We start from the raw sequence: 17,214 nt of genomic DNA, 5'->3' as shown, positions 1-17,214 counted from the left end.
ACAGCAAGCATGTTTAGTTGTAACTTGTACTGAAAGATTATGTTTGGATTAGGAAAGTGTATAGATTATGCTTTAATTATTGCTGCAATGTTCTTTATTTCAAGTTTAATAATATGTGCTTAATATGGGATTAGTGAATATTTGTTAGATCTGTTTAACAGCTCTGTTGCAAAATAAATCATTTGACTGACTGATCACTGACTGACTACGAGCAGCCCCTGCCTGAGCTACATCGCTGTCCCTTCTGAGCATGTGCGTGGCCCGTTCTAAACCTGCACCCCGCCCCCTTTAGTGCCTGGCCACAGCCCCTATAGAGCCTGTGTGCGCCCATGTACTACATTTTTTAAAGCGTTTACACTGTGACCAGGCCCTCTGTCTCATGATGGGTGCTTCAGCTAGCCCCACTTTCATTCCCAAAATAACTGTCCAGATGATTTACTCACTCCCCAAACTGCGAACAGTATCAGTTGAACACCCCAGAAGAGTGCTGGTGCTCACGTATAGGGTCCGTGGAAGTTTCGTGCAGTACGGCCATATACTGAGGCACGATCGAGCTTCTTGGCAGGGAAAACCTTCCAGGTACTCTGGAGACCAGTTGCCAGACACACAAAGGAAGGGTAGCTTACTCTTAAGGGAATATAATCCTTTCCTGAATCCATGGGGCCAGATCGTACATGGGAAATGACTTCACAATATAGTGATGCTCTAGAGTCTAAAAACTAAGAATACCTGTGCACATGCACCGCGTGTCTCCGCGGCTTCATTGTATCTCGTGCTGCCGTGGCACGGGTGGACTACCAACCGAAAGAGGCCCTGGAAATAATTTTGAAAGTGGCCCCAAATTACACATTTTCAGCAAGCTCAGCCCTTTTACTATGAGAAAATGTGAAAATATCACACAAGAGGCCAAGGGTGCAGAGGCCTACAGGGGAATCTCCAGAGTTCCCTATAGGCCAGTCCAGGCCTGTGCCGTGGTAGTGTGTACGCTACCAGCACAAGAAACTGTCCTCTCCAGTCCTCATATTTCTTTTCCCAGCTCCCAGAAACTGCAGCATCTCACAGAAACCTCACCTTTTTAAATTCATTTCCATGAGTAAAAGTTCAAATTGTGGTCGGAGTACATACAGTAGGATTTAATTTCCTTTCAAAATGTTTGCCAGTGGTTCAAATATTGAGTTTTTGCACCACATGGATGATTAAGGAAACATTAATATAGTGAAAGATAAGATACACCTGCTGGGGATTGCCAGTGAGTAAGGAACAACTCTAAAGAGCCTAAAAGTGGGAGGAAATTAATTAAGTGGCCTTAAAAGTGGGAATTTCTGAAACTGCTCCATATTCCTGGAACAATTTGAATTGATGGTGTTAGACCAAAGAGGAATATTTAAGGGCAATATTTTTTTTGGTAAGCAATATTGTGTCTGCTGTCTTATTTTGATTGGAATCACTGGCCCTGCCAAGTGCTCTAATGGGTATACAGCACAGGGTGACAAGAGATATTTGTGGCAACTATGAACAAGGAGAAAGGATATAGGATGCAGCAGCAAGTTATGTAGCAAGTTGCATATGCGCAATTTACGCATGTTATGCAAGGAAATATATGTGAAAGAGGAAACATGTGTAACTTGTAAATAAGTATAATGGGTACATTAAGCATGACCCGAGTTGGTCAAATTTTCAGTAGCTTTCTGAATCGGTCCCTCAGTGTTTGTTCTTCAGTTCAGATATTCAGATTTGAGTACTTACTTTTAAAAAAATTATTATTAAAATTCAGTTTATTTGAGTACTTACTGAACGCAGCTCTTTGAATCTGGGCACAGTGGACTTAAAACAGGATGAAATTACGCAGCGACGTTCAGCCCTTTTTACTTCATAATCGCCTGGTCCTGGTCCTTCTTTCTAGAAAAAATCAGAAGTTTGCAGGTCAAATTGAGAGGAAGAGGGTAATTTAATTTCTTGACGAATTGAAGCAAAGATATCTAAATAAGAATTGTTTTCTAGGTTACTAGTGGCCATCCATTACGAGATATAGGGTACAGGTAAAATGTAGAACATCAACATAATGAGGAGATCAAGTTACGAGTTCAGATAAGACTGGACCATTCCACCATATACTTCAGGAAAAACTTGAAGACCCTACTCTTCAAAGAACATCTCACCAATAGCTGATCACTCCACTAAGTCCTACTCTCCCCCAACTCCTTGTCCGGAGCTCTCTACAACTTCCTACCAATCCCAGCTCCTCTGCTACCATTGGAACCTACTTGTAACCCCCTGGGTGCATCCATAAATGGCTTGTCAAAGCTATGCATTTCGTCGTACACATTTTAGAACATTTGTTAAAAAGCCATAGCATGTAAAATTAGTACTGAAGAGAAATATCCCAAATACATTAATAGCAGGTAACCAACATTGTCAAATCATTACATGACAGGTAGTGATTTGACAATGTCCTTTCCTCCATCGGAGCTCGGTGAGTGTGCCAAGAGCCTTGCTGCCTATTTTCCACCTTCTTGGTGCCATTCTGCGGTTCCTGTGCCATCCATTTCCTGATTCCTGCCCTCTGCCGCCTCCAGCTCCCGGCCTCCCCGCTCCCATTGGTCAACTAAGGCTGCCTACGAGAGTCTATCGACTCGTACCTCCTCACCGGCTCCTTTCCTCCATCGGAGCTCGGTGAGTGTGCCCAGAGCCTTGCTGCCTATTTTCCACCTTCTTGGGGCCATTCTGCAGTCCCCTGACCCCCCGAGTATCCCCCTTGCCGCCCCCTCCCTCCCCACACCCATATCCTGATTCCCGCCTTCTGCCGCCTCCAGCTCCCGCCAACCCTGCTCCCATTGGTCATCTTAGGCTGTCTACGAGAGTCTATCGACTCGTACCTCCTCACCGGCCCCTTTCCTCCATCAGAGCTCGGTGAGTGTGCCCAGAGCCTTGCTGCCTATTTTCCACCTGATTTTAGAAGTTCACACGTGATCGCGCACACGTGACGCTGAGATATAAACAAACATCATCCAAGATGGCGCGATAACAGTACATGCAACGAGAGGCGGTCACCACGATTAAATAGAGGTAAGCGTTCCCAAGTAGCGTTTTAAATATTTGCCTAGATTGTAACGACTAGACTCACAGGAGAGCCTGGAATCGGTCCAGTGTTCGTTCGCTATGATTAATCAAAAAGATAGATCAAGCCAAATCACCTGATAATTAAACTAACGAAACGCAGTGAATAGGGAAGCGCTACCGAGAGTGACCGCATTGCCAACAATAATGCATGTGAACTGTGATGAAAATAACGCACAAGCTATTTCTTGCACTACCAATAGAAGCTAGATAATATTGTAGCTTAGAACACATAGAAGGAGCACCAGGCTAACCGTATCAAGCCAGGGTGAAGCCGTTGAACATTGGTGGTATTAAACGTGTTTACTAGTAGGCTGTAAAACCTTACACAAATGATCTGACACCGATGCTCTCATTCTAGTGAGAACATCCCGGGAGAGAAGAGAGGACTCAACACCTTCCTCCCCGAACAGAAAGTCGAAGACAGAGATCGGACTAATACACGATCTAGTACCTCGACAGATATAGGTAAAGAAAACACCACCTAGCCTATAGTTTAAAAGGTTTTTAAAAAAGTACTTCGAGACTGACAACGATCCCACTTGTTTTTTCTTGTCTTTGTCCTTATAGGACCAGGGATTTTTCCACTATACCTACTCTGGACTACGGAAGACACCCCTAAACTCTTCAAAAAATTGAAGACAATTTGAGAATACTAAAATCAGAAAAGTATTCGTCCTGATGAAAGCGGCAACCCAAGAATCCCGCTGAAACCGGTTGACTGTTGGTTTAAGAGTACTGGTTGATAACCCAGACTCCAATACCCTTCTATATAGAGAAAGGGGTTGCACAAAGAAATTGTTGAAGTTATCACTATATACTATATCTCCACTATAACTTAGTGGTGAGGAAATAGGGTTTTTTAATTCCTCTAGTGACTAACTGTCAGCGAGGACCTTTGTTATTTTAACGATAAGACACGCGTTGTGGGGGCAGAAAGATTAAAAACAAAATACCGACCTCCACTTTTGTGTGCACTTGTAGATACTAGGAAAGTGTTTTAGAGAGGATAGGGTCAGGATCTCAACATCTTTTGTAGTCTGCTCAGCAGCACTCACTAGGGCCATCTTACATTTGATACAAGATTTTTTACATGTAGGGTCATTTAACTTTGTGCTAGGGACTCAGCGTCAGGAATAACTTTTGTAATTACCTAGCCTTCTGTTACACATGTGTTATGATTTTAGAAGTATGCCTAATATCCTCTCGGTACAAAGTTGATTCTAGAAGTGTATATAACAACACCACTCTGGCATAGCGGGATTTGACAGTATCCCCAATAACGTTCACTGTGCCAAAGTGTAGAAAGTCTGCCCAACATCAGGTGAACGGGTGAAGTGGATGCCTTATATCAGGTGAAGTATGTGGATGGAACGGGTGAAGTATGTGGATCGAACGGGTGAAGTATGTGGATGGAACGGGTGAAGCATGTGTATGGAACGGGTGAAGTATGTGGACGGAAAGGGTGAAGTATTTGGACGGAACGGGTGAAGTATGTGGATATAACGGATGAAGTGTGCGGATGGAACGTGTGAAGTGTGTGGATGGAACGTGTGAAGTACGTGGATGGAATGTGTGAAGTACGTGGATGGAACGTGTGAAGTATGTGGATGGAACATGTGAAGTATGTGGATGGAACGGGTGAAGTATGTGGATGGAACGGGTAAAGTATGTCGATGGAACGGGTGAAGTCTGTGGATGGAACAGGTGAAGTATGTGGATAGAACAGATGAAGTCTGTGGATGGAACGTGTGAAGTGTGTGGATGGAACGTGTGAAGTACGTGGATGGAACGTGTGAAGTACGTGGATGGAATGTGTGAAGTATGTGGATAGAACGGGTGAAGTATGTGGATGGAACGGGTGAAGTATGTCGATGGAACAGATGAACTGATGTAGAATGGGTGAAGTGGGTGGAATGGGTGAAATGGTTGAACCGACGAAGTAGGTGAACGAACGGGTGATGTGCTTGTAACCAGCAAAGTGGGCGGAACTAATGAAGTGCATGGAACGAGTGAACTGGGTGCAGTTAGTTAAGTGAATGGAACGTGTGAAGATCACAAATGTGGATGGATGATGCTTGGAGTAAGGATAACATGGGTAGAACGAATGAAATAAGCAGTGTGAAGATGACGTATGTGTATGGATGATGCATGGAGAAAGGATAACGTGGGTAGAACGAATGAAAGGAGTAGTGCATAAAATGATGGAGTGCATAAAATGGTTGTAGGACATGGAACGGTTGGGAGCGCATAGAACGGATGAGAGTGCATGGAACGGATGGGAGTGCATGGAACGGATGGGAGTACATAGAACGGGTTGGAGTGCACAGAATGGCGTGACGTACATGGAATGGTTTGGAGGACATGGAACGTCTGAAAGAGCTTTGAAAGGAACAGTCTGAGCACTTCAAACGGTCGTAATGCACGGAACAGTCAGAGTACATGGAACGGATGAAGTTCATAGAACTATTCGAGTGGGCGTGATCTCAAGCACCTACACTAAACCACCATATTCACATCTCCACGCTTACTCTCCTCTTTACACCACTACTCAAATAGAACACAGCGATACTATGACACCATTTGGTATAGCTGTTCTCATACCAACATCTGCCTCAAACCCCCCATCACTCTAACTAAACACTGCTGGTTACACACCCCCCAGCCAGGCGTTCTCCTCATGCCCAACACAGCCTCAATCGGTCTGGATAAATCCTGCCAGAACGAACACATACTATTGACCTCTCAACCACCACACCTACCGCTAAGAAGCAGCTATTTCACGAATGCCACACCAGCTGTACACATATCCGGTGGTCACACGCACCTTTGACTCTCTCTACTGACTTGAACTTCAGTTCCCAAGGGCGTTCAACCTACTAGTGCCTTCAGACCATACCAATGGTACATAAGGCGCTATATAAATGCAAAGTAACATAACATAACAATGTATGCCAGCATCCCACTGTAAAACAGATTTTGGTGTTGCTCATGCTCAAAGATGATTCTGAGGCCTACTACAAATATATATGCCAGTGCTACCAGTGTAAAACACATGTTCATGCTGCCTGTGCCCAAAGAAAATGATATGGCGTAATTCAGGGTTCTGCAACCTGCAGATGTTTTGAACTGCAACTCCTGTGATCCTTCACCATTGACGATACTGGCTATGGCTGTTGGGAGTTGTAGTCCAAAACATCTGGAGAGCCAAAGGTTGCAGACCCTTGGCCTGATTCCACAATAAATGGCAGCAGTGTTGCTGTAAAAAATATGTGATACTGCTTTCGCACAAAGAATTAAAAAAGCCTGTCTCGGCAGTATATAGCATTACTGCTAGATAACATTACATGTTTGTGCTGCCTGTGCACAAAGAAAATCATGAAAGCTCGTTCAATAATATATGCCAGCATTTCCAATGTAAAGCACATTTTAAGTCTTTTTATACCCAAAGAAAATTATCAGGGTGAGCTCAACAATATGTGCCACTGTTCCCTTCATTTAATGCTGCCTGTGCCTAAAGAAAATCATGCAGCAAGTTGCAAAAGAAGATGTTAGCATTGCCACAGTAAGACACATTGGGCCTCATTACGACCCTGGCGGTAAGGGGTTAACGCCAGCGTTAGCTGCGCCGACCCCTTACCGCCAATTACGAGGTCCCCTAGCGCCATGGTGCTTTTAACACCTGCTTTTAGCAGGTGTTAAAATCCATGGCGCTAAGGGACCATGGAGTTAATTACGCCACCGTAATTTACGGTGGCGTAATTAACGCCTTCCCCACTCCCATTATGCCCTATGGGTCAAAAATGGGAATGGGGAAGGGTAAATGGGGATTGGGGACTTACCGCCCCGCCTAGGTCGGAATGGGGCGGTAAGTCCGCCAACCACCATGGCGTACGCCATGGTGGTAAAGTCACGGCCCAGGCGGTAACTTACCGCCTGGGTCGTAATGAGGCCCATTGCCATGCTGTTATTGCAGAAAGAAAATCATGAGGCCTGTTGTAATCATATATGCAAGACTTCACAACTAAAACTGACTTTCATGTGTTTTGTGCCCAAAGAAAATTGTGATGACAGTTTCAACAATAAATGCCAGTAGTGCCACATCATTTGAAATCAGGACTTGGTGCGTGCCAAATGTCATATTACCTGCAACTATATATATGTATATATATATTTTGGGTGGCTTATAACTTCGCTCCCTCTGGACAAATCCTTACCAAACTTTGCAAAAAAAGGTATATGGCCCACTCTGAATTTTTCTGGTAAGTTTGTTTGGCGAGGTGTTGTCAAGGCGGGGGCAAAGTTATAGGGTGGTCCCAAAACGTTTTTTTCTCCATCGACTGAATGGAACCAACCTTTGCTCATGCCTACAGCTCAAACCGCTGGACGTATTTTCACCAAATTTGCAGCAGGAGCGGCAGCTTGGTCCCGAAAGCATGCTTTTGTAAATTTGGTGAAAATCTGTCTAGTAGTTTTTTTTAAAACAGGCAAAATGCAGGTCCAAAAAAATTAGTGATATCTGGCTCCGCTTTGCTGACACATTTCCCGATTTGCTCCACGGACTGGAATCCGATTGGCCCAGAAGGTCACGTCATGTCTCCAGACACCCAACGCGCCCGCTGCTTGGCTGGATGGAAGCGTGATGTGTGTCACATTTTCCTGAAACGCCTGACATATTGTATCCATGGGTGTCTGTGGATATCCGTGGATAGCACACCTACGAAAACGGCTGGAAAACATGTTTTGTTGCATCTGGTGTTGGGTAGAGGGGCTGCAAAGGGTGGGAGAGTGAAAGATGGTTCATATGATGTATTTGTTTAGGTGGAAGAAGACTGTGTTGTGTCTGAGGTGTGCGCGGACACCACAGAAGTTTACAGATAGGTCCTCAGGCGAGCAGCTTATGTGGTGACTGCAGGTAAGCTTTATTAGAGTAGGGGAGTGGGATGTAGATGATATGAGAATGTTTGTATAGGCTGTATTATGCTGTGGTGTGTATGGCCAGCTACTGGACTCTTGGGTGCATGGCCAGAGGCCATGCACCCAAGAGTCTGCCCACTAGTTGAAGTACTGTAATAGTATGTGTGGAGAAGTGTATAGTGTGTGTGTCAGCAGGCTTATTGGACTGCCCCGAGATTCCTCGGTGTATGAGAGTCTGTGCAGTGGGTGCAAGTAGTGTAGTAGTATGTGAACTGAAGTGGATAGGGCCTCAGGCGACTGCCTTATGTGTATGGGTTGTGGCCACTGGGCAGATTTTTGGGTGCATGGCCGTATTATGCTGCAGCAGTTGTGGCCAGGCCCTAGACGCTTGGGTGCATGGCCGTAGGCTAGGGTCATATCATCTTTTTTCCAGTCCCCCACCCTTTCCAGGCCCTCTTTTGGCCACAAAATAACCCCAAATGTATTTTCCAGACTTTTTTGTCTCCGCTCTGTCTGCAGACAAAGGCAGTGGTCCACGGATTCGATATGGAAACCATTAAAAAAATTCTGACACACCTCACATTTTTGAACATCCAATCAGCATGCGTCTTCGATGTCTGCGAACACCAAGCCACCCTCTCATTAATCCAGGGGCATCCGCAGACTCTGAATCAGGGAATGAGTCAGCGGCCCAGACTCAGATATGACTAATTTATTTCTACCTACTTTTTGGCAATTGAAAAAAAAAATAATGGATGAATTTACACCAAATTTGAAAAAGCACGCATTTGGGACCAAACTGACATGCCTTGCGCAAGTTTGGTGGACATTTGTACAGCAGTTTGGGCTGTAGGCTGGAGCAAAAAAAATAAACATTATGTCTATGAGGATTTGAAACGTTTTCAGGAGCACCCCTTTAACTGTGACCTCCTGGATGAAACCGCACCAAACTTCACAAAATCATTCTGAGGTGGGCATATACTTTTTTTTTGCAAAGTTTGGTGAGGAATAGTCGAATGGCGTCAGTCATCAGCCGCCCAAAAAGTGCTCTTTCTATGAGTTGAGCAACTTAACCATAACTACACGCCCGCTACCCCAGGCCGTGTAATATATATATTCAAATGACTTCATAAAACCAGCTGTAATGTGAAATCTGGATTAAATGGAGGCACTTGCGTGCTTAATATTGCACGACTATGAACCTTACATGGAAAGAATGGCAAGAATAAATTATGGGATTATGTTTGTATTTATTTCTTATTAGAAATAAATTCATCATTAGACTCCTATTTATTTAATATATATTCAACTAGAATGTGAAATTAAAACTTAGCAATATATATATTGGCATGATTCCTCCTACTCATCAATTAACCCAGTACTCTAATGTTCTAAAGCCTCTTTGTACTTTAACATAAACATATCAATACAAGTCTCATACAATTAGTATAGGATACCACGTTATTTATCTGTAACTCTTGTTCTCCAGCATGGGTCTTGCATGGATTCAAATGCTCATGAATATTCCCCGTTGTCAGGTTGGGAATCCCCGGTAAATGTAAAGAAGTTTAGCTTTAAGCTAAAAAACGCTTTTCTCCTCTATAGCCTATGAGTGTCACTTTGGGCCATACAGCCCCAGCCAATGACAATCCTCCTCCTAAACTGCACCCCTGGTGGCCATCTTCAGATTTGGCAGCCCACATAAAGTGACAGTATGAACCAAGAAGAGCCAGAGAGGGGAAGAAGGGAGGGTTCCCATGTCCCATGCTGGAAACCAGGAGTTACAGGTAATTAACGTGTTCCTTCTCCAACATGGAGTCTTGCATGGATTCACATGGTCATGAATATGATTGTACAGCAGTACGTATACACAACCAAGGGAGGTGGCAAGGCTCAGAGAAGCAATAACCCTACCCCTGGAACAGACTCACCTCAAACAAACAGGTTGCTGGGCTCACCCGCGGCTCCTCCCTCGAATCCCTGTCGACACCGTAGAATCTTTTGAAGGCGTGGGAAGACCTCCACATAGCAGCCCTGTATATGTCGAGCAGGGGAACACCAGAGAGACACACATTTGTAGCTGCAATGGCTATGGGGAAATGGGCTCTCGGCCGGCCTGCAAGTGGTCTGTTGGTCAGACAATGGCGATGCATGATACAGCCGAAGAGCCACCTGGAGATGGAAGCCTTCCCATGTCCCACAGGGCCTTCCCATATCCCACAGGTCCAAAATTGACAAAAAGCAGAGACATCTTTTGAAAGATCTTCGTGCGTGCAACATAGAACTTCAGAGCACGTGCAAAGTCCAGCGAATGCAAAGCTCTTTTAGCAGGCAGAGAAGGAATCACAAAGAAAACTGGCAGAACCAAAGGTTTGTACGGATGGCGATTCGACTGAACCTTTGGTATGAAGGAAGGATGAGTTTGTAGAACGACTTTAGCGTCATGGAAGGACAAATCCAGATGCTTACAGGAAAGAGCCTGTATTTCTGAGGTGATCACCAGGAAGGCAGTCTTCCACGATAGAAACTTCAAAGGGGCTAGATGCATTGGTTCAAACGGAGGCCCCATCAGTTTAGATGGTACCATGTCGAGCTTCCACACTGGCACAGGAGCCTTCACCAGAGGGAATGTTCGGAAGAGGCCCTTGAGTAACTCCTTAACATGCCTGTGTGACCACAAGGATAGTTTGCCGAGGGTCCGCGTGTAACTGGATATGGCGGCTAGGTGGACTTTAATGGAGGCATGGGCGAGGCCAGTCTTGGCCAGCAAGTGCAGGAGTGGAAGAAGCTGTGGAGCAGTCACACGCAGCAGCAAAATCTTCCACAGCCAGCACCACACTGTAAAGCGCTTCAACTTGTGCTTGAGCAAGCCAATGTAGAGGGGGCCTTGGCTTTAGCTATTATCTTCTTGCATTCCAAAGGCAGCGAATAGTGTCCAAATTCTAAGTGGATCTCCCGGGGACAGAGAAGGCATCCCCCAGATTCCTTGGCTTAGAATATCTGCTGGCAAACGTTTGACACTTGGCATTGGCAGCCATCGCAAAGAGGTTGATCTGAGTGAGACCCCACTCGCTGATGAGATGTGACACTTGTGCTTGTTCAAGCTCCCATTTATGGCAGGACCGCATATCACTGCTGAGATAGTCTGTGACGGTGTTCTGGACGCAGGCCAGGTGAAATGGGATGAGAAACAAGCATTGACAAATGGGCCAGCGGCAGAGATACTGTGCTTCCAGGAAGAGTGCTGGGGAGCATGTTCCGCGCTGTTTCGGGATGTAAAACATGCTGGTGGTGTCCATGAAGATCAAACCACCTTTCCCTGGAGCTGAGGCTGAAAAGAATTGAGGGACCAGAAGACTGCTCGTAGTTCCAAGACGCTGATATGCAACTCCTTTTCCTCCTGGAGCCAGAGGCCTCTGGCATGAGAATGCCCTGTGTGGGCTCCTCAACCCTACAGAGAGGCGTGCGTTGTGACTGTAGCCTGATACAGAGGGATCTGAAAGGGAGTGCCCTGTGAGAGTTGTGGATGAACTGACCACCATTGCAGGGCTCAACGGAATGCCCGATTGAGGGCAATCTTGTTGCTTCATGTGCCAGTGACTTTTTGCCATCTGCCATCCAGAAATTATTGAAGGGCTCTAATCTGTAGCCTGCAGAAGGGGACCAGATGGATGCAGGAAGACATCATCCACAGCAGGGACTTGATGGACCGGACTGTTGCCACAGAAGCTGTTGATAGCCGTTGGACCTTTCCCAGGATGGTCTACACCCTCTCTTCCAAGGGAGTCACCAGACATGAGACTGTTGCCTCGAGCACCCAGGAACAGTGCGTTCTGCGATGGCACTAAGCAAGATGGCACTAAGATAGTTGATAGAATCCAAGTGAAGTCAGAACTTGGATGGTCTGTGCTGGGTTGCCAGGGTATCAGGTGAAATTATCCTCAGCAAAAATATCGCCGTATATGTGGTTGTTTGGAACAGCCATAGGCAATATTTTTGAGGTGGGCTAATTTTGGGGGGGTTTTGGGAGCGGGGGTTGCAGGGGTGTCCCCCCTTATTTAAAAATAAAGCAGGGGTTGCGGGGGTGTCCCCCGCAGGTTCCATGGCTTAATATCGCTGCAAAAATATGGTGATATTTTTGTATGCCGATATTTTTGCGGGGATATTAACACATGGAACCGTTCTCAGTGCGTGGGAGTGGGACCGGATGATCCAATCATCCAGGTAAGGGTAGAATTGGATCCCTTTGCGGCACAGGTGCCCTGCCACCAGGGACAAGCATTTAGTGAACACCCTTGGACCGAAGAGAAGGGCCTTGAACTGGTAATGTCGCCCCTGAATGACAAAACACAGGAACTTCTGGGTGCTTGCGATGAATGGGGATGTGGTATTATGTCTCCTCCAATATGAGAGTATCCAGAAAATCCCCTTCCTCCAGTTCATCGAGCATGTATTGCAATATGACCGTCCTGAACCTTTAGGATTTGAAGAACTTGTTGAGGCATCGCAAGTCTAGGATTGGTGGCCACCCTCCTGACTTCTTCCTTATCAGAAAATATCTAGAGTACACTTCGGAGCACTGGAGGTTCTGAGGGACTGGTTCTGTTGCCCCTTTGCGTATCATGGCTTGAACTTCCTGTAGAAGCTGCACCATTTGCAGTTCTTGTCACATGACACAAGGGATGTGGTGGCACTTGTCCATAAATTCTAAAGAGTGCCCCTGCTGAAGAACATCCAGCACCCATTTTTGTGTGGAGATCTTTTGCCACTGATCAACAAAATGTGAATGTCGGTCTCACACTGGTGTGTGGAAGTCGGGGCGCAGGTCCCGGGCCTGTCCAGGCCTGCTTTGGTGTTTGAGTCCTGGACAGGGGTTGACAAGGACACTGGTTGCCACTGCCGTAAGCTTGGGAGCGTCCCCTATAAGCCTCCTGGGTGGTAGAGCAGGAAGGCACAAGAGAGAAAATGGTGAAACTCTTTGATGACCTGGAGACTCTCCCCTTGGAGGAACAAAAGAATAGCTTCCTTTGTTGAAGGGTGCCCAGGGAACGTGCCGTCTCAGTGTCAATCTTTATGGCCTGAAGAGTTTTGTTGACCACCTTGCCAAACAGATTGTCGCCATCGAATGGCATGTTGACAACTTTGGTCTGCACATCTTTGGGGAAGTTGGTGGCCTTAAGCCAACCCTGCCAATGAAGGGCCACGCCATTCCCGATCTGCGAAAGCCAGAGTCAGTGATATCAAGAACGGTTATTGCATGGTCAGAAGCCACCTCACCTTCCTGGAACAGGGCCATGGCTTCATCCTTCTTATCATCAGGGAGGAAGTGGAGGATGGGCCCCAACTTACACTACATGATGGCGAGGGCATTGGTGGTTGATGGTTGATGGTTGCCAGCCGCATCTAGCTTCTTACCCTAATGGTCTAGAGGCACCATGGACAAAGAAGAGGAGTTGAAAGACCTCTTTCTAGTGGCGGCTGTGAGCATTGAATCTGGCGAGGGATGTGACCTGAGGCACCTCAGAGCCGAGAGTGGAACACAGTACTTCTTCTCCAACTTGTCACGATTAGCAGGAGTGGTATTTGGAGCTTTCATGACCGCTAAGCCGCCGTCCCATAGGTCGTCCAACAGTGGGATAGCGACAATGGTCTTCTTGGATGACTCTCGTTGTTCAATAAGGAAGCCTTCCCTTTTCTTCTCCTCCGGCACAAGATTGAAAAGCTTGACACCTTCAGATATCAGTGGAATTAACCAATTTTGTCAGATGCAGAAGCCCCAGGGGGGCGCGTTGACATTTCCAGGGCTCGACGTTCATGGGAATGTAGTCGTCATACTCATTTGTGTGAGTACCAGTGGTATCGGTGTATGTGCCTGTGTCCGTCTGAACAGGTGATCCCTGCTGAGGCATGGTCAAGATGGAGTCGGGTTCTCCTTGGCCCCCTTCATGATCCAGGTAAAACCCCTCAGGCAGGTCCTCCTCAGGACTGGTGTATATCACTTGAGACCTTCTGGGTGATACCTGAGGTGCCAGGGCGAAGAGAAGAGTGGTGCAGCAGAGGCATGTCGCTCTCTAAATCAGAGCTCTTAGGGAACGTTGCGATGACAGCAGCCTGCCGAGCATGAAGAGATGCTGTCACGGACGGTACTGTCATTGGAACCAGCAACGGGGTTCTAGGTGCAGACAAACCTGGGCGTGGTCATTGTAGATGTGGTAAAGGTGACAGTCCTGGACGAACCCCATAGTGTCACAGCCGTCAAAGGAAAAGCAGACTATGTAGATGGAGTCAACGATTTACTCATCGACGGGGTTGTCTATGGGTGACGGTCTTGGCGGGTGAAGTAATCGACAAGCCTCGTGCTGATAATGGCATCGACGACAGTGGACCAGTGATGGATTCTTCGATGACTTGCACTTTGACGATGGTCTGTGCTTGACCACTGATGCCAGCAGCTTTCTCACAGATGGAGGCAGCCGACCCAGGGGCGCTGCCATGGGATAGCCAGGGGGGCCATGGCCACCCTTATAAAAATGCTGGCCCCCCCATCGGCCACCCCATGAAAAAGCAAGCAAAAAAAAAATGTTTTAACATGCCCAGTTCAGTTCAAAAGTATTCCCCTGTCCTGCCCTTCGTCAAATCTCTGGGTTCCCTTTAATGTTTTAAGCCACCTACTCTAAACAAAACCTTATAAAAGATTTTCATTTGGGTTCAACGTATAAGCACCTGAAAGAGGAGTAACATATTAACCGTTGCATGGCCCTTCTGGTTGGCTGTTTACAGAGGTGCTAGCGCTGGACTATTTGAGATCTGAAAAATAAAGTTAGTGGCGTAGGAAAAAGTCTAGGCACTGACCTATTCTCCTCACAAAACCTACTCCACAAAGACGTGATCTCTACTGCAGTCAGTCAGCAAGAGTCATGCGTATACAGCAGCTGATTCAGATGGGGGTACCTATAACATGAACCAGCACCGTAGATGGAAGCCTTTCTTCTGACCTATCACCCTCTCCCTTTTTTCTGCGTGTTACTATCAGTGCCCACAGCTCGAGAGAGTGCTACCATCAGTGTTCATAGCTCACATGCTTGCTACTATCAACCCTCCAAGCTCAATGGAATTATTTCATCCGCTACTCAAGCCTTGACCCTCATTCTGGTGCTGGTGGAGAGTGAAACCTTGACCCTTTGACACCACTAGTATCAGTAGCTACTGTGCTTTACCGCGTGCAGTCCTGTGCCTACACCGTTATCAGGCACCAGCCCCCAGCCAGCACTGAAGTAAACTGGACAACACGTTTCTTTTGTCGTTCAGCAGCATAGCCTTTCCTATGCAGGATGATGAATTTCCAAATGAAAGACCACCAGTCACCTTGCAAATCTGTGATAGTTAAAGCAAGCAGCACAATAAAGCACCCATTGAAATATGTTTTCATACCCATAATGTCTAATAGCTTGATTTACTCAAAAGTAAAGTTTGCGCTGTTGTCCTTAGTTGAATGTTCTTAAAACCATACATGACACGCTTTAGGTTTGTGACGAATCTCCAAACCTAAGTGAGTTTACTACACAACTTCTTTTATTGTGCGTCTTAAACCACTGAAAATAAAGTGGGTAAATAGATAGTTTGCCTTTTGCATCTTATAGTTTTCCATTCAGGATGTGGAAAATAAAGGTACTCTAATATTATTTTATCTCAACATGCTGCTACAAGGATTTACATGTTGACATGATGCTTTATTATGCAATTTGTGTATTTTGCAAGTGAACTCTATAAGACAGTATTATTGTAGGCCTCAACTCCCAAAACTTTATTATTTCTTCCAAGTAAAGCGTGGAAGAAGGTGGTTGTGCCTAAATTGGAGAGTGGGTTAAAATCCCTGCTTTGCTGTTTAGCATAAGTGTGTGATCCTGGGCAAATAATGCAATCTCACCCTAACTTCAACTGCACAAATTGGAGTGCTTATCAGTGATTATGTTTCGCCCTTACAATAGGACAGTTTTAATAAGTGTAGGGACAAATTGGTGTACCCTAGTGCTCCTCTGCTAGTGGCTCCAATACTGTCACATATGATTGCATGATTGCTGCACTGGCCCTCCCCCAAGTCTCCAATCACTTGATTTGACAGGCAGACAGTCTCACCAGCCAGTCAGTACACCAGAGTTTCTAGTATAGCATACTAACTGTGGTTGAACCAACATTACATGTTCTTCCCTGTTGCTCCCAGCCACTGAAGTTACTTGTGCCATCCATAGTACTGCCCCACACTCTGCAATGTCCTGTTATGCTATGATATTGAGTCTTTCAATGCACATCATCTGCCATTTTCACACTTTCCTGGAGCTTCATAATATGCAAGTAATAGGGTAGGGGGGTAATGCAGTAGCAGAGGGATCCGGATAAAGATTGTTTTGTTACAACACTGATGTTTACAGATCTTAAAAGATATGGCTGTGTACGATGGACGTTTTAGATATTTTGTCAGCTGTGTGGTGTCACTCGTTATGTGTGTTTCAGGTAGTTAAGGTACTTGTTTGTATGATTGACAGAAAATTGAAGCCTTTTGCCTCTTGTTTTTGCCACCAACTCACCAGAGAGACAAAGACCAAAGGAGGGATGGACCAAAGGTTCACCAGCAAGTGAGCCAAGGCAAGGACCAGAGGAGAGTTCACCAGAGCAGCCAAGGACCAGAGGGGCAACTGACCAGAGAAGTTCACTTTTACCTTAGTTTTACTTCATTCTATTTAAAATGTTTGCTGTAAGCTGAAACTATTGAACTGGAGTACATTTAGGAAGGACAGGACTTGTGAGGAGGGACATTTGAGGGTGTTTTATTTACCAGCCCACTGACTGCCCATGGCCATGCTAATTCCTATGGCAAACCCACCCACTACATGAAGAGTAAGAGTATTCCTAAGAAAGTCTAACTTTTAAACTGCCTGGTTTTTTTATGCACACTGGCAGGTGGTAACTTTACCTGGGTTGTGTTCTCAGTGAAACAGAAAATAGTAAAGGAAAGATGTGTTGCTCAAGCTTACAATTAACATTCTGAAAACTGAATTGGGGATAGCAGAAGAGCTGCCTTTTCAGAAACTGAAAATAAGCCTTTTGGTAGACCCTCAGCTTACCATCAACCTGACTTCCCTAAGATTCTTTTGTGGAGACCAATGCCTAAAATGAACCACT

The 17,214-nt window shown here is 45.8% G+C and overlaps 1 protein-coding gene across 1 annotated transcript in view; it reads right to left on the bottom strand.

The window, feature by feature from the left end:
* The window catches only part of STPG4 (sperm-tail PG-rich repeat containing 4), a 384,338-nt gene that overhangs the window by 10,200 nt on the left and 356,924 nt on the right, over positions 1-17,214 (bottom strand). Inside the window, exon 6 of the mRNA XM_069608424.1 lies at positions 1,792-1,899. Coding sequence (XP_069464525.1) covers positions 1,792-1,899 — 108 coding nt within the window. The remainder of the gene's footprint in view (positions 1-1,791; positions 1,900-17,214) is intronic.

This window comes from Ambystoma mexicanum, chromosome 4q (genome assembly GCF_040938575.1).
Source record: "Ambystoma mexicanum isolate Mex_15411 chromosome 4q, UKY_AmexF1_1, whole genome shotgun sequence".
Lineage (NCBI taxonomy): Eukaryota > Metazoa > Chordata > Amphibia > Caudata > Ambystomatidae > Ambystoma > Ambystoma mexicanum.
The sequence above is the reverse complement of the archived record's forward strand: the minus strand, read 5'-3'. Positions and strand labels throughout refer to the sequence as shown.